This window comes from Salmo salar, chromosome 11 (genome assembly GCF_965601325.2).
Source record: "Salmo salar chromosome 11, fSalSal1, whole genome shotgun sequence".
Taxonomy (NCBI): Eukaryota; Metazoa; Chordata; class Actinopteri; order Salmoniformes; family Salmonidae; genus Salmo; species Salmo salar.
This window is the reverse complement of record NC_138301.1, coordinates 18387791-18406689: the sequence shown is the minus strand read 5'-3', so window position 1 is coordinate 18406689 and position 18899 is coordinate 18387791. Positions and strand designations below refer to the sequence as shown.

At 42.3% G+C, this 18899-nt stretch overlaps 1 protein-coding gene and 1 long non-coding RNA gene across 4 annotated transcripts in view; one reads left to right on the top strand and one right to left on the bottom strand.

Annotated features, from left to right (window-relative positions):
- The window catches only part of nptn (neuroplastin), a 37972-nt gene extending 29848 nt beyond the window's left edge, over positions 1-8124 (bottom strand). The window contains exon 1 of one of the 3 annotated variants that reach the window (XR_001318971.3): positions 7476-8124. Coding sequence is in view for 2 of the 3 variants with exons in the window: in XM_014126628.3 (XP_013982103.1) it covers positions 7476-7551 (76 nt within the window). In the remaining variant the exon portion in view is untranslated. 3 annotated transcript variants of the gene reach the window in all.
- A 658-nt stretch (positions 8125-8782) lies between these two features.
- On the top strand, positions 8783-13596 carry LOC145859029 (uncharacterized). Its single transcript, XR_014379348.1, has 2 exons — positions 8783-9717; positions 10111-13596. It is a non-coding gene; the product is annotated as an uncharacterized LOC145859029 (long non-coding RNA).
- Positions 13597-18899: the final 5303 nt, after the last annotated feature.

Genomic DNA, 18899 nt, shown 5'->3' with positions numbered 1-18899 from the left:
ACCATACCCTGGCAGCAACAGTTAGAAATGAGTCACAGGCAGCTGTAAATAATATGGCAATAGGAAAAGGGTAAATGGTTTGGCTGTGGACATGATCCAGCCTGGCCTGATTTACACAGACCAGAGCCTAAACAGACCTTGTGCCATCTTGCCTGAAGCCCAGATAGATGCAGAGTAATTAGTGCTTGTGTCTTTCTCCTGAAACATCTGGGACCATCTAGCTTCAGCCTCTACCCCCCCCCATCATCACAGAGGGTAAAGCCCAGCCTGGACGCCCACTAACTCTGCTCAGGCTGCCTCTGAACTAAAGCATCCGCTGAGATCAAAGAACTGGACGGGCCTCTCATCCTCAACTCTTTTGGAAGGCAACAGAAAGTGAAGAGGACCAGGAGGTTTTCATAGAAGAGAGTAGCCTGTAATGTTGTTAAAGGGATACTACCACAATTACATAGGTGATGTGAATGAAATGATACCATATGAGGAGGGATTCATGTACAGCACAGACTGAGTCACAAGCATCCATTTATCTCTGTTTATTATGTGAGGCACTTCATTATAATGTCATATAGCATCATATAGAGTATACTGTGGTGAATAGATCCCCTCTGAGTCTGTGTGGTGGCCCATTACACATGTGCTCGGCCTACTGAGTGAGTTGGGGAGCTCTCTCCTCTGAAGACTGCAGAGCACACATCAGGCAGGCAGGCAATAGATTTTTGTGGGGTTTGTATCATTTGATTTACACAACATGCCTACCACTTTGAAGATGCAAAATATTTTTTATTGTGAAACAAACAAGAAATAAGACAAAAAAACTTGAGCGTGCATAACTATTCACTAAGTCAATACTTTGTAGAGACACCTTTTGCAGCAATACAGCTGCAAGTCTCTTGGGGTATGTCTCTAAAAGCTTGGCACATCTAGCCACTGAGATTTTTGGCCATTCTTCAAGGCAAAACTGCTCCAGCTCCTTCAAGTTGGATGGGTTCCGCTGGTGTACAGCAATCTTTAAGTCATACCACAGATTCTCAGTTGGATTGAGGTCTGGGCTTTGACTAGGCCATTCCAAGACATTTAAATGTTTCCCCTTAAACCACTCGAGTGTTGCTTTAGCAGTATGCTTAGGGGCATGTCCTGCTGGAAGGTGAAACTCTGTCCCAGTCTCAAATCTCTGGAAGAGTGAAACAGGTTTCCCTCAAGAATTTCCCTGTATTTAGTGCCATCCATCATTCCTTCAATTCTAACCAGTTTCCCAGTCCCTACCGATGAAAAACATCCCCACAGCATGATGCTGCCACCACCATGGATGGTATTCACGGGGTGATGAGAGGTGTTGGGTTTGCGCCAGACATAGCGTTTTCCTTGATGGCCAAAAAGCTCAATTTTAGTCTCATTTGACCAGAGTACCTTCTTCCATATGTTTGGGGAGTCTCCCACATGCCTTTTGGCGAACACCAAACATGTTTGCTTATTTTTTTCTTTAAGCAATGGCTTTTTTCTGGCCACTCTTCAGTAAAGCCCAGCTCTGTGGAGTGTACGGTTTAAAAAGTGGTCCTATGGACAGATACTCCAATCTCCGCTGTGGAGTTTTGCAGCTCCTTCAGGGTTATCTTTGGCCTCTTTGTTGCCTCTCTGATTAATGCCCTCCATGCCTGGTCCGTGAGTTTAGGTGGACGGCCCTCTCTTGGCAGGTTTGTTGTGGTGCCATATTCTTTCCATTTTTGAATAATGGATTTAATGGTGCTCCGTGGGATGTTCAAAGTTTTGGAATTTTTTTTTATAACCCAACCCTGATCTGTACTTCTCCACAACTTTTTCCCTGACCTGTTTGGAGAGCTCCTTGGTCTTCATGGTGCCGCTTGCTTGGTGGTGCCCCTTGCTTAGTGGTTTTGCAGACTCTGGGGCTTTTCAGAACATGTGTATATATTCTGAGATAATGTGACAGATCATGTGACACTTAGATTGCACACAGGTGGACTTTATTTAACTAATAATGTGACTTTTGAAGGTAATTTGTTGCACCAGATCTTATTTAGGGGCTTCATAGCAAAGGGGGTGAACACATATGCACGCACCACTTTTCCATTATTTTTTATTATATATATTTTTTAAAACAAGTTATTTTTTTCATTTCACTTCACCAATTTCAAATCCACATGAAATCCAATTAAAAATCAATTTAAATTACAGGTTGTAATGCAACAAAATAGGACAAACGCCAAGGGGGATGAATACTTTTGCAAGGCACTGTAGCTGTAGTATCAGTGTACTGTAGTGTGATGCTCCATTGTCTTAGCCAGTATATCTGACTTTTGTAGGAGAGCCAACTTAGCTGGCTTCCAGCATCTGGTTAAGAGGTGTTACACTTGGCCGATTGCCCAAGATTTCATAAAGCCTCCTGCTCTGACAGTTGTAAATGAGTCACTGCTGTGGGTTGAAGGATGATGTATTTGTTTCTGAGCTGCTCTTAACACATCGATGGGTGGGCGGGTATAGATTTCCTAATTTGTTTGAACAAATCAACAATAAACCTTGATGCCTGCATGCATTAGAGTGGTGTTGTGGTTAAATGGCAGTTAGCAACAGCAGCTGAGATGAGAGGGAGGAGGTGACCTCTGCCATCTTACTGTAACTACTCAGGGACAGCCATTCAGGTCATAGAGGGGAGCCACAGCTTTCATGAGAGTTAAATCCCCCCACCCCCCCATCCCCAGTTGAAATGGGCTTATCCCCCTCAACCAGCAAACATTGCTCCCCGATTAACCCTTTCGGAGGTCAAGATGACAGACTACCCAGGCCCTCTGTCACTGTGCAAAGCTAGCATGGTTAAGATACCATATGCCACAGGACTAGCTGACACTCATCCATGTCACCATAACAGTTTGTGACAATGACTATCAAATTAGGTGTTTTCTTCACTGGACACACTGACAACACATATTGTAACCACAAACAAATCTCCCAGAATGAATATTCCACACATCAACATTAAGTCTCCATTTTGTTTAAAATTCTGTCTAGCGTCTTCCATTTGGGTATCATCATCAGTAGCTACAGTATGTCTGGTGTGTACTGTGTTGGAGGCTGTGGGGTGCCTGATGCTGTTGCCATCGGTGCAGTATGTATCATGTTTCACAGTGGGCTAGTGTGACTCAGTGGAAGAACTGGCTTACGTCCCACAGCACATTTTCCAGTCTCACAGATGTGTCCTCTGCTACTCAGAACATGGGCAGTGATACAGCATGACTTACAATTAATTACCTTACAATTACCAAGCAACTCTGTACCTTGCAGTTACATTGATTGAATCCCTTATTAATTGTAAGAGAGATGCCATTTTAGATTTATTTTTATAATGTTGCCTGGCCCTGATTCAGGGGATTTGATCATGAAACGTGTTTAGTGATAGAAACTGGGACTGTGTCGATAAACTGTCTGTCTGTGGCTTTGACCCACACAAACCTACTAATACTGTACTACATGAAGAAATAATGAGCGGTCGTAGCTCTCTATCTTATAGAAAAATAACAGATGCATTTAGAGCAGCATTGAGTTGATGCTTGAGTTGGTTTATGTTTATATTGGTAACTCACATCAAAGGAATTTACATTGTGGTCTGTAGTCTATGTCAACTCAAAAATAAGATATTATACACACAAATGTCCTGAACTTGATTACGGCTGTAGTGGCTGTTCAATTGTTCATAGGGGGAGATTATCCATGGTGCATTGCCATAAGCAGCATCTTCAGGTTAGGGACAGGAGAGAACCCCTCTTCATATTCGTCATGCATAAAGGAACGAGGCCCTTTAAGAGCTTAAATGGTTCACATGCATCTAGTGAGTCTTCAGAGAGCCAAGCAGCTGTGCACAGGGATGCTGCTATCCATTAAGAGTTAATGTACTCACTTTCGCAAAAGGACATTAAAGCCACAGTTCTCTGTGCTCAGGGTGCTGTGTCTCCGCGCTATAAATAGCGACTGGCAGCAGAATGGAACAACGCTATTTACAGTCCTCCAGATATCTGTTGCTGAATCTCAGCCATCTATGGTTGGTCAGGCTCCCCCCAAGCATATAGAGGTATAATGGTCTCAGCTCAGCTCCCTCCTCTGCTTCACACATACTGTACTGTGATTAAAATCCCCTGCCCATATAATTACACTTCTTTACACGCCATTGCCCCGAATCTGAAATATTGCTGAGGAAATCAAACGTGACATAGTGAAGCCTGCCACGTTACATCACTGACACTAAATCCAGACTGTGAAATATGAATTCATTTGTTTGGAGGGTATACCTATATTTGTGTCACCAAATAGCATCAGTATACCATCCATTAAAATATGATTACTGTATTTATATAACAGCCTCATAAATGTGTTTTACAGTATCCAGCTACAGAACTGTATCTCACTAGTGTCTAAAACCCAACATCACTTGAATAAACTGTAATACATCAGTAGGCTATAAAGAAAGGAGTTGTATCAGTCTTCACCAGTTACAGTGAGGCTCGAGAAAACAACACAGAGTGACAAGGTAGCACCAGTCTGTCTCCCACAGCCCCCGGGAGTCTTAGCAGAGCCCGTGGTGGAGGGAGCCCTGTGTGTCGCTATGGGACCCAGGGAGTGGGCACTAACACTGGGAAAAGACTGGAATTCCTTCACTTGGGCTTTACCAAACAATAGAGGGCGTAGATCTGACTTTGTGGATGGGGACCATCAAAGCGTGTCCTCATACACACATAATTCATCCACCAGATCAATTAATGAATGTATACTGAGTGTACAAAACATTAGGAACACCTGCTCTTTCCATGACAGACCGACCAGGTGAATCCAGGTGAAAGCTATGATCCCTTATTGATGTCACTTGTTAAATCCACTTCAATCAGTGTAGATGAAGAGGAGGAGACAGATTAAAGAAGGATTTTTAAGCTTTGAGACATTTGAGACATGGATTGTCTGTGTGCCATTCAGAGGATGAATGGGCAAGACAAAATATTTAAGTGCCTTTGAACGGGGTATGGTATTAGGTTCCAGGTGCACCGGTTTGAGTGTCCAATAACTGCAACGCTACTGGGATTTTCATGCTCAATAATTTCCCGTGTGTATCAAGAATGGTCCACCACCCAAAGGATATCCAGCCAACTTGACACAACTGTGGGAAGCATTGGTGTCAACATGGGCCAGCATTCCTGTGTAAAAATGTTGAGCCTTGTAGAGTCCATACCCCAACGAATTGAGACTGTTCTGAGGGCAAAAAGGGGTGCAACTCAATATTAGGAAGGCATTCCTAATGTTTGGTACACTCATTGTACACTAGTAGTAAGCAGGGTTGGTGTCAATTCCATTTCAACCAAGTCAATTCAAGATTCAAACTGAAATTCAAATGTTTTTCTCATAGAGAAGCATAAAATAGAATTGAAATTAGATTTGGAATTTCAGTTTACTTCCTAAATTTAAATGGAATTGACACCAACCCTGGTAGTGAGAATAGTACAGCCAATGATGGATTTCTCTATTCTTCTTTGAGTGACTATTTTATTTATTTAACTAGGCAAGTCATTTAAGAACAAATTCTTATTTTCAATGACAGCCTAGGAACAGTGGGTTAACTGCCTTGTTCAGGGGCAGAACAACAGATTTTTACCTTGTCAGCTCGGGGATTCGATCTGGCAACCTTTCGGTTACAAGTCCAACGCTCTAACCACTAGACTACCTGCTGCCTATTGCTGTACAACTTCATATTACAATCTTTCTGTGTTCTCAGTGCTAACAGTCCTTTAGCAGACGCTGTTATCCGGAGCGACTTACATTTGTGCATCCATCTTAAAACATATCACAATCGTAGCAAGTAGATTTTCCCTCAACAAAGTAGTTATTAGCAAAGTCAGTGCTGGCAGGAATAGACTAGTGGATTTTTATTAGCTTTCTATAGGCCTATAACACGATCCAAATTGCAAGTTTCGTCATTGAAACAATTATTGTCATAAAATATACCAATAGCTAGTAGTAGCTCAGCTCTGAGAACATGTGTTTTGTGTAGAGGCTGCCTCTGATTGGTGTGCCCCCTCTGGGTGGCAGAAGTGATTCACTGGGATTGGCCATCCATCAGGGGCATGTCAGGGAAGGCAACCCTTAGCACGCAATGATGAGGAGGCTCAGACATCCTTCATGTCAAGCAAATGATGCTTCCCTCAATCCTGCCCCTTGTGACTGTGTTCATCAAAGACTGAAATAAATAAACTTGGATGGCCCCCGGAGAGACAATTGAAATCAACAAAATGTGGAAAGAAATTGGTGATAATCATTTGAAAGGTTATCCATCATATTGTGGGACAATATATTATAACCTTCAAACATGTAGGCTACACACAGATACTCTATATTTGTTTTGTTGGAAGTTGTGTATATGTTCTGAGGTTATCGACACTCTGCTTTGAGCCAACAGTGGGATTCAGAAGCCTCAATTATGTAATAGAATCTCAACTCCACTGACACACAGAGAGAAACTAATGGGTCTAAATATTTCCAGGAAACCAATGGGTCTAAATATTTCCAGGAAACCAAAGATGCTGTTTACAAGAAGGCAGATTGTATTTTGAGGGCAGAAAACGAGTAATGTCCTTTCCAAATATAAACATTGTCACTAAAAATGATATCAATGACAATGGCTGCCTATTAATTCACATGAGATGTAGATATAAGACACACATAAAGTGGAACGTTGACCTCTTTAATATAAAAGCCCGATGATTTGTTTGTTGTGTTTTAGCCAGAGAGAGACTATGGGCTTAACAGTTCTGAATCGTGCAGACTGTTTGGCAGGTTCTTCAACATTCCACTCCATTACGCTGCTCTTCTTCACAACATAACAATACTTACATCCCAAACACTAAATATGCTACAATCAAAGAGTGTCAACAATCTGTGCATTCAGTAATCTATTTGTCAATGAAGACAAATCGTTGAAACCCAGCTGTCTTCGTGGAGACTTAAGGAATTCCAATGTATCCATCAAATAATAATACAATACTAACTCCAAACAGAACGAAATAGCTAATAGAGCATATATTAGGAAACACCAAGCAAACACAACGATGCTCTGGTTTGCAGTAACATATTTATGCTCTGGTTTTCAATAGCATATTTATCTCGTTTCAATCCATTTCCTTACACTATAAAATTGAGAATCGTGTGCGTAGGGAAATGGTCAAAAAAATATGAGCACCCTAAATACTGTGAACAGAGTTATGTAAACAAATTTGTTCTAAATAAACACTTTATTGCGATGCGTAAATGCGCCCATGCCCCCTCATATTTGACATTATGTCAAATGACAGACGCCCCCTTCCTCAAATCGTAATAAAATACATGTTCTCGAGTCACAGAAGGCTCCTCATTGGAACAATTAGAAAAACACTGTGTCTGACTGCGATTGTGTACAATCTCGGGCATGGTCACATCTTTATTCTTACCGTTTTGAGCCGAGACGTAATGCAGCATCAAGTTTCCAAAAAGCACCACAGCCAACATTACTGCATTGGGCTGCATTCTTGGGGTTCGATGAGAGGACGAGGCAGGAACTAGACAAGGCGATTGTGGGAGATAAGATATTGATCGCGGGAATTATAGATCTGGTCTAAAGGTGCATAGCAGAGTGGATGCGGAGTTCTTTAGAATGATCTACGAAGGCTATAAAGATAAAGTCCTCCGGAAAAGAACGAAATGAAGGCAGCAAGGAATGGTCCAGGACAGGCGGATAGCTCCGTCAGGGATGCCGATGTAGTAGGGCCATAAACGGAGCCTCCTTCATCGGATTGCGGAGGAGGTCTTTCGATGTCAGTGCGAGCGTCCACCGTTGTAGTTCCGAAGGATCAGAGATGCGCAGACCGATGCGCATTGGCGCTCATAGAAACGAGGCGCTTTAGAGCCCAAAATAAAAGTTTACATTTTACAAACAGTCATTCTGAACATGCACGAATTATTGCCTACATCAATTTGATTTCCTTTGCATATTTATTGAGTCAGTCGTTTTTATTGACAGACAGTCTATCGACATATGGAATTTTAGCATCGAAATGTGGCGCAGGAAAGCTTGATCGCAAGACGCACATCCACAAACGCGAGCAACCACCAACGCGAGCGCGCAAACACACACGCACACATAGAGAAAGAAAGTGGCCACTTTAGGTGGTTTATCTCAAAGTAGACCTCTTGACCAATGACAATTATAGAGACACGGATAATTGCAAGGAATTCAAGTAAATCATCAATGTAAATGAGGGTAAATAATTATAGGCTGTGGTTTAATCTTCCCAAATGCCATGCCCCATCATAATACTGTAAATACATAGGAAACAGGTCACTGGGTGGTAACAACCCTGCCATGAACCACACATAGCAGCTAATTTCACCAGAAAACATAACCCAGGATACAGTGAATCCAGGTTACTGGACCTGACTGGACTGTGTATCAATCAGACAGACCCTAACTAACATGGCCTCCCTGTAATCCCTGTATTCCAGAGCTGTGCAGTGGTGTTACATGGGCGACATCTGGTGGTTCATTATAGAAGCCAGAATTCAACTGAATCACACTGGGTATATTGTGTGTGAACATTAGCAGTGGGGAAATCAATATACTTAATGGGTATATATTAAGATGTGTTTGTAAACAAGTGGAAAACACACTATGATAAATGAAAGGCCAGCCTATGGCAACCCATTCAGTCAGTGTGTATACAGTACACATGTAATATCCATTTGAGGGACACTTTTTAAGTAGTACTGTCCATAATCTGATTCTGTGGCCAAATGTATCTGAGAAATTGATTCCAAAGTTGCTGCCAACTGCTGCCGCACTACAGTATCCACCGGCCATTGCACTGTGAGTATTTGTGTGCTAGAGGAAGTATTGTAAATGGCTGGTCTTCTCACCCAATGGCAGAACAAACTGGACTTCCCTCCACTTTACTCTCCTCCCTTTAGTTTATCTGTGGAAGAGTACATTTAAAATATAACCCCATCTGAAACCCCCCACCAGCCAATCAGCTAGGGAAAGGTCAGAGCCGATGACACACCCTCCTTTGTTCAAAACCAATGAGAGAGGAAGTGTGGCATTTTGCCCGAGGGAAAAACTTACCCCTAGAACTGTTAATCACGCATCACTTAACTGTTGCCAATGTGTTCACAACGGTACACCCTCTGTTGGGCTTTTTACCTCTACTACTCTCATTTCTTGGTCTATTTAGTATGGATAGTAGACAACAATGGCTTACCAGACTGAAAAATGAACTTAGCAACAGTCCTCTGGTCTCAAATGTGGCTTTTGGATTTATCCTCATGGGACTAGAGAAGCTGGTGGAGTTGGAGTTTGAGTGTCCTTGCAATCCTAAATGGAACGGACTGTTTTCATCTGCCTTCTTCATCATTCCTGCTGTCATGGCTTTCACGTTGATGCTGATCATTCAAGGATGCAGGTGCGATACATGGTGCCGGAAGACTGTGTCTTTTTCCAGTTTTGTTCCTGCAATCGTCTGGCTGATCTTGTTGTTCCTCGATGGCCAGTACTTTGCTTGTGCAATGACAGACTGGAAGGGCAGATTTGTCATAGTTGATAAAGCAGCACCGCAGAAATGGTGTGAGCCAACTAGTCAGGGAGATGTCACACCGCAAGAACTAATGCTCCGCTCACAGCAGCTATTTGTTGTGTCTCAGGTGAGTTTCATTTCATCCATATCACATGCATGCTACATTGTTACATGCATATGTTTCATTATATGAGGAGCTAGGGGCCATATGTACCAAGCGATTCAGAGAGGGAGAGCTGATCTAGAATCAGGTCCCCCCCGTCCATGACGTCTTATTCATTAAGATCTAAAAGGCTAAACTGATCCTAAGTCAGCACTCCTACTCGGAAACACTTGATACATATGGCCCCTAGCTCCTCATGCTACTGCACAGCTCTTACCTGTTACAAATCACTCTACCTATGTGGGGTGATGGAGTTGTATGTTATCAATGACAAAGATGTCTAGTCTATGCATTGCAGTCACATTTAGGATGTTATTCACCTTATTCAATCTTTATTTCTGCCCCCTGATATATCAGGTTATAGGTATATTTCTTCTCATAATCATCTGTGTGGGACTCATAGTGTATGTGATCAGAGAGAGCTGCCAGCAGGAGTCTGAGATGCAGGATGCAGATGTAGCGGAGCTCACCGTGCTCAGGATGAGCTCTCTGAGAACCAGGACGACGTGAGAGGACAGGCTCCTCCACCCCCACCCATCCTCTCACCTGGCTGGCCTGCCCGCTGAGGCAGCTCTCAGATGGTTCTGATGGCTCTGAGGCCCTTGCCATAGCCCATGCCTTGTGTAGAGACTTTGTAAATTACCTGAATTGACAGCTTCGTTTGAAAGTACTCTTTCTACTTGTAAATAAGGATTTTGTGGGGGATTTCTTTTACCATTTTTTGGATTTACCTTTTGCATTATCAATGAACCCATCATTCAGAGAGTGAGTGCATTTTATGAAACTAATGACAGAAAAGCCCACACATGGTTGCATGCTGCACCCATGGAATGTACATGAGAGCAACATGCGTGTATACCATGATCATACTTGTATACCATGAACATACGTGTATACCATGTGCAGGCTTTTCTATCATTATCATCAACCACATTTGGCCCAGCAACAGTAGGGATCCACTTACACACTCTCATGTCATGGACCTGCCTTCAATGAAATATGTGTTTATGCAGTCATGCAGACAATTTTATACTAACTGGTTGAGCCAGTTCTAATGTGTTGCCTCATGATGTCAGTACTTCATGTATTTTTTCTACATACGCGTTACGTGAATTAAGTTATCAATGTTCTTAAACCGAACTTCAATTTAACTACTCAGTTTGTATACCACAAGGTGTAAGGTTCCGGTTGAAAGAAACAGACTGAGACCCAGCTAACAATGGTCAGAACGTTTATTTACGAGAGCTCTGAATATCATACAATGTACACAGCCTTTTATACCTAACATTTGGTCATACAATATGTCATACCCTTTACAAATGCCCCCTCCTCTTCTTTAACACTGTCAATGCTTATTTCCAAGTCTTCTCCATCACATACATTGCTTATCATATCCTGCCTCATGTTACATAATCTACTGCAAGCCTAACGGTTTCTCCCCTCCTGTTATCAGTTTCACAGTAGTCACAAGTTGTCTGCTGTCTGTTAACAGTTCCCCTTTTTCTTGAACGTCTTGCTTACATTGCTAAATCATTAAGCTTCAACTTTTCCTACACACACACATTAGTACATTCATCTTATAATCACTCGGTTATACATTTTCACGGTGAAATCATTTAGTCAAACCTTTAATCATATAAATTCCATTAACAATATGACATATTTTGACTCATTTCAGACCCAGTTCTAGGTCAAATAGAATGTACAGTACCAGTCAAAAGTTTGGACACACCTGCTCATTCCATGGTTTTTCTTAATTTTTACTATTTTCTACATTGTAAAATAATAGTGAAGATATCAAAATGATTAAATAACACATATGGAATCATGTAGTAACCAAAAAACTGTTAAACAAATCAAAATATATTCAAAATATAAGTAGCCACCGTTTGCCTTGATGACAGATTTGCACACTCTTGGCATTCTCTCAACCAGTTTCATGAGGTAGTCACCTGGAATGCATTTCAATTAACAGGTGTGCCTTGTTTAAAGTTCATTTGTGGAATTTCTTTCCTCCTTAATGCATTTGAGCCAGTCAGTTGTGTTTTGACAAGGTAGGGGTGGTATACATAAGACAGCCCTATTATGGCAAGAACAGCTCAAAAAGGCAAAGAGAAACAACAGTCCATCATTACTTTAACAGATGAAGGTCAGTCAATCCGGAAAATTTCAAGAACTTTGAAAGTTTCTTCAAGTGCAGTCGCAAAAACCATCAAGTGCTAAGATGAAACTGGCTCTCATGAGGATCGCCACATGAAAGGAAGACCCAGAGTTACCTCTGCTGCAGAGGATAAGTTCATTAGAGTTACCAGCCTCAGAAATTGCAGCCCAAATAAATGGTTCACAGAGTTCAAGTAACAGACACATCTCAACATCAACTGTTCAGAGGAGACTGACTGCTGGAAATCTGTCCTTTGGTCTGATGAGTCCAAATTTGAGATTTTTGGTTCCAACCACCATGTCTTTGTGAGATGCAGAGTGGGTGAACGGATGATCTCAGCATGTGTGGTTCCCACCGTAAGGCATGGAGGAAGAGGTGTGATGGTGTGGGGGTGCTTTGCTGGTGACACTGTCTGTGATTTATTTAGAATTCAAGGCACACTTAACCAGCATGGCTATCACAACATTCTGCAGCGATACGCCATCCCATTGGTTTGTGCTAAGTGGGAATATAATTTGTTTTTCAACAGGACAATGACCCAACACACCTCCAGACTGTGTAAGGGCTATTTGACAAAGAAGGAGAGTGATGGAGTGCTGCATCAGATGACCTGGCCTCCACAATCACCCGACCTCAACCCAATTGAGATGGTTTGGGATGAGTTGGACCGCAGAGTGAAGCAAAAGCAGCCAACAAGTGCTTAGCATATGTGGGAACTCCTTAAAGACTGTTGGAAAAGCATTCCAGATGGAGCTGGTTGAGAGAATGCCAAGGGTGTGCAAAGCTGTCATCAAGGCAAAGGGTGGCTACTTTGAATAATCTAAAATGTATTTTGTTTCGTTTAACACTTTTTGGTTGCTACATGATTCCATATGTGTTATTTCATAGTTTTGATGTCTTCGCTATTATTCTACAATGTAGAAAATAGTAAAAAATAAAGAAAAACCCTTGAATGAGTAGGTGTATCCAAAATTGTGTCTGGTACTGTATCTGACGGCCATATTGCAGCTGGGCTGGCTACGCTGCACTTCACTTCCTATGGTTTCCCATTCTGGCCATCTGCAGGTATATACTAAAGGACTGGTCTTTACCATGGCTGGGAGGTGTACCTCTCTGGACTGGCCTTCTCATTCTGTTGTGAGGCACATCCCATCACTCCCAGACCACTGACTTCCAGGCCCAAACCCAGGCCCAGCTAAACTACATACAGTAATCCTTTTTCTCTGAATAATGTCATCTCTCATACTAAGCAGAATATGTATATGTAGCACTGTTGAAAAGGAGTCATGTTATGTGTTTTCTCAAATGTAACACTGGATATTAGGTTTAACCAGGGACAAATTAAAATGTAACAACTGGTCTGTCTGTACAATGCATTTGTTATTAAATAAATTATTTATTTCATGAAAAAAGCTCAGGCTTTTGTACAGTACTGTAACACGTGCAGAATACAATATTATTACTTTTGCTTGACTATCAAAACAGAAGTTATGCCATAATATATATGATCAAATATAATACATGTGAAATGTTTTTGGCTGTAGATGTAATAAAACAACGCTAGTATCCATCACTGTCAAGTAGGCAACTATCCATTACGCTAATAAGTGGTATCAATCTCTCTTGCCAGTAAATCATGTATTTACATTTTTGCTTTCTCAATTAAATTATTATTATTATTATTTTTTATTTCACCTTTATTTAACCAGGTAGGCTAGTTGAGAACAAGTTCTCATTTACAACTGCGACCTGGCCAAGATAAAGCAAAGCAATTCGACACATACAACAACACAGATTTACATATGGAATAAACAAACATACAGTCAATAATACAGTAGAAAAAGTCTATATACAGTGCGTGCAAACGAGGTAGGATAAGGGAGGTAAGGCAATAAGTAGGCCATGGTGGCGAAGTAATTACAATATAGCAATTAAACACTGGAATGGTAGATGTACAGCCTATTCCCCCTCAGGAAGCAAAAAAGATTTGGCATGTCTCCTGAGATCGTCAAAAGGTTCTACAGCTGCAACATCAAGAGCATCCTGACCGGTTGCATCACTGCCTGGTACGGCAACTGCTCGGCCTCTGACCACAAGGCACTACAGAGGGTAGCGCGTACGGCCCAGTACATCACTGGGGCAAAGCTGCCTGCCATCCAGGACCTCTACACCAGGTGGTGTCAGAGGAAGGCCCTGTAAATTGTCAAAGACCCCAGCCACCCCAGTCATAGACTGTTCACTCTACTACTGCATGGCAAGCAGTACCGGAGTGCCAAGTCTAGGACAAAAAGGCTTCTCAACATTTTTTACCCCCAAGTCATAAGACTCCTGACTATACCCGGACTATTTGCATTGTGTGCCTGCCCCCCCCCCCCCCCCCCCCGCTACTCTCTGTTTATCTTATATGCATAGTCATTTTAACTATACATTCATGTACATACTACCTCAATTGTCCCGACCAACCAGTGCTCCCGCACATTGGCTAACCGGGCTATCTGCATTGTGTCCCACCACCCGCCAACCCCTCTTTTTACGCTACTGCTACTCTCTGTTCATCATATATGCATAGTCACTTTAACCATACCCACATGTACATACTACCTCAATCAGCCTGACTAATCGGTGTCTGTATATAGCCTTGCTACCCTTATTTTCAAATGTCTTTTTACTGTTGTTTTAGTTCTTTACTTACCTACACACACACACACACATACCTTTTTTTTTCGCACTATTGGTTAGAGCCTGTAAGTAAGCATTTCACTGTAAGATCTACACCTGTTGTATTCGGCGTACGTGACAAATAAACTTTGATTTGATTTGAATGTGCAAGTAGGGGGTGAAAAGGAGCAAGATAAATAAATACATTATGGGGATGGGGTAGTTGGATGGGCTATTTACAGATGGGCTATGTACAGGTGCAGTGATCTGTGAGCTGCTCTGACAGCTGGTGCTTAAAGCTAGTGAGGGAGATATGAGTCTCCAGCTTCAGTGATTTTTGCAGTTCGTTCCAGTCATTGGCAGCAGAGAACTGGAAGGAAAAGGCAGCCAAAGGAAGAATTGGCTTTGGGGGTGACCAGTGAGATACAGTGAGGGAAAAAAGTATTTGATCCCCTGCTGATTGTGTACGTTTGCCCACTGACAAAGAAATGATCAGTCTATAATTTTAATGGTAGGTTTTATTTGAACAGTGAGACAGAATAACAACAAAAAAATCCAGAAAAACACATGTCAAAAATGTTGATTTGCATTTTAATGAGGGAAATAAGTATTTGACCCCCTCTCAATCAGAAAGATTTCTGGCTCCCATGTGTCTTTTATACAGGTAACGAGCTGAGATTAGGAGCACACTCTTAAAGGGAGTGCTCCTAATCTCAGTTTGTTACCTGTATAAAAGACACCTGTCCACAGAAGCAATCAATCAATCAGATTCCAAACTCTCCACCATGGCCAAGACCAAAGAGCTCTCCAAGGATGTCAGGGACAAGATTGTAGACCTACACAAGGCTGGAATGGGCTACAAGACCATCAAATCAAATCAAATCAAATTTATTTATATAGCCCTTCGTACATCAGCTGATATCTCAAAGTGCTGTGCAGAAACCCAGCCTAAAACCCCAAACAACTGTAGGTATGTACGGCAGGACCAAATCGGAAAGATAGGTAGGAGCAAGCCCATGTAATGCTTTGTAGGTTAGCAGTAAAACGTTGAAATCAGCCCTTGCCTTAACAGGAAGCCAGTGTAGGGAGGCTAGCACTGGAGTAATATGATCAAACTTTTTGGTTCTAGTCAGGATTCTAGCAGCCGTATTTAGCACTAACTGAAGTTTTAGTGCTTTATCCGGGTAGCCGGAAAGTAGAGCATTGCAGTAGTCCAGCCTAGAAGTAACAAAAGCATGGATTAATTTTTCTGCGTCATTTTTAGACAGAAAGTTTCTGATTTTTGCAATGTTACGTAGATGGAAAAAAGCTGTCCTTGAAACAGTCTTGATATGTTCATCAAAAGAGAGATCAGGGTCCAGAGTAACGCCGAGGTCCTTCACAGTTTTATTTGAGACGACTGTACAACCATCCAGATTAATTGTCAGATTCAACAGAAGATCTCTTTGTTTCTTGGGACCTAGAACAAGCATCTCTGTTTTGTCCGAGTTTAAAAGTAGAAAGTTTGCAGCCATCCACTTCTTTATGTCTGAAACACAGGCTTCTAGCGAGGGCAATTTTGGGGCTTCACCATGTTTCATTGAAATGTACAGCTGTGTGCCATCCGCATAGCAGTGAAATTTAACATTATGTTTTCGAATGACATCCCCAAGAGGTAAAATATATAGTGAAAACAATAGTGGTCCTAAAACGGAACCTTGAGGAACACCGAAATTTACAATTGATTTGTCAGAGGACAAACCATTCACAGAGACAAACTGATATCTTTCCGACAGATAAGATCTAAACCAGGCCAGAACTTGTCCATGTAGACCAATTTGGGTTTCCAATCTCTCCAAAAGAATGTGGTGATCGATGGTATCAAAAGCGGCACTAAGATCTAGGAGCACGAGGACAGATGCAGAGCCTCGGTCTGACGTCATTAAAAGGTCATTTACCACCTTCACAAGTGCAGTCTCAGTGCTATGACGGGGTCTGAAACCAGACTGAAGCGTTTCGTATACATTGTTTGTCTTCAGGAAGGCAGTGAGTTGCTGTGCAACAGCTTTTTCAAAAAATTTTGAGAGGAATTGAAGATTCGATATAGGCCGATAGTTTTTTATAATTTCTGGGTCAAGATTCGGCTTTTTCAAGAGAGGCTTTATTACTGCCACTTTTAGTGAGCTTGGTACACATCCGGTGGATAGAGAGCCGTTTATTATGTTCAACATAGGAGGGCCAAGCACAGGAAGCAGCTCTTTCAGTAGTTTAGTTGGAATAGGGTCCAGTATGCAGCTTGAGGGTTTGGAGGCCATGATTATTTTCATCATTGTGTCAAGAGATATAGTACTAAAACACTTTAGTATCTCCCTTGATCCTAGGTCCTGGCAGAGTTGTGTAGACTCAGGACAATGGAGCTTTGGAGGAATACCCAGATTTAAAGAGGAGTCCGTAATTTGCTTTCTAATGATCATGATCTTTTCCTCAAAGAAGTTCATAAATGTATTACTGCTGAAGTGAAAGCCATCCTCCATTTGCGAAGGCTGCTTTCTTGTTAGCTTTGCGACAGTATCAAAAAGAAATTTCGGATTGTTCTTATTTTCCTCAATTAAGTTGGAAAAATAGGATGATCGAGCAGCAGTGAGGGCTCTTCGATACTGCACGGTACTGTCTTTCCAAGCTAGTCGGAAGACTTCCAGTTTGGTGTTGACTTCCACGAAGGCTGTTGAGTCTGCCCATAGGAATGTGGTGATTGACAGAGTCGAAAGCCTTGGCCAGGTCGATGAATACGGCTGCACAGTAATTTCTCTTATCGATGGCGTTATGATATCGTTTAGGACCTTGAGCGTGGCTGAGGTGCACCCATGACCAGCTCTGAAACCAGATTGCATAGTGGAGAAGGTACGGTGGGATTCGAAATGGTCGGTAATCTGTTTGTTAACTTGGCTTTCGAAGACCTTAGAAAGACAGGGTAGGATAGATATAGGTCTGTAGCAGTTTGGTTCTAGAGTGTCTCCCCCTTTGAAGAGGGGGATGACCGAGGCAGCTTTCCAATCTTTGGGAATCTCAGACGATACGAAAGAGAGGTTGAACAGGCTAGTAATAGGGGTTGCAACAATTTCGGCAGGTCATTTTATAAAGAGAGGGTCCAGATTGTCTAGCCTGGCTGATTTGTAGGGGTCCAGATTTTGCAGCTCTTTCAGAACATCAGCTATCTGGATTTGGGTGAAGGAGAAATGGGGGAGGCTTGGGCGAGTTGCTGTGGGGGGTGCAGGGCTGTTGACCGGGGTAGGGGTAGCCAGGTGGAAAGCATGGCCAGCCATAGAAAAATGCTTATTGGAATTCTCAATTCTAGTGGATTTATCGGTAGTGACAGTGTTTCCTAGCCTCAGTGCAGTGGGCAGCTGGGAGGAGGTACTCTTATTCTCAGTGTCCCGGAACCTTTTTGAGTTTGTGCTACAGGATGCAAAGTTCTGTTTCAAAAAGCTAGCCTTAGCTTTCCTAACTGCCTCTGTATATTAGTTCCTAACTTCCCTGAAAAGTTGCATATCACGGGGACTATTCGATGCTAATGCAGAACGCCACAGGATGTTTTTGTGCTGGTCAAGGGCAGTCAGGTCTGGAGAGAACCAGGGGCTATATCTGTTCCTTGTTCAACATTTTTTGAATGGGGCATGCTTATTTAAGATGGTGAGGAAGGCACTTTTAAAGAATAACCAGGAATCCTCTACTGACGGGATGAGGTCAATATCCTTCCAGGATACCCGGGCCAGGTTGATTAGAAAGGCCTGCTCGTTGAAGTGTTTTAGGGAGCGTTTGACAGTGATGAGGGGTGGTCGTTTGACCGCAGACCCATTACGGATGCAGGCAATGAGGCAGTGAGATCTTGGTTGAAAACAGCAGAGGTGTATTTGGAGGGCAAGTTGGTTAGGATGATATCTATAAGGGTGCCTGCATTTACGGATTTGGGGTGGTACCTGGTGGGTTCATTGATAATTTGTGTGAGATTGAGGGCATCAAGCTTAGATTGTAGGATGGCCGGTGTGTTAAGTATGTCCCAGTTTAGGTCACCTAGCACCACAAACTCTGAAGATAGATGGGGGGCAATCAATTCACATACAGTGTCCAGGGCACAGCTGGGGGCAGAGGGTGGTCTATAGCAAGTGGCAACGGTGAGAGACTTGTTTCTGGAAAGGTGGATTTTTAAAAGTAGAAGCTTGAATTGTTTGGGTACAGACCTGGATAGTAAGACAGAACTCTGCAGGTTATCTCTGCAGTAGATTGCAACACCCTGCCCCCCTTTGGCAGTTCTATCTTGTTGGAAAATGTTATAGTTAGGGATGGACAT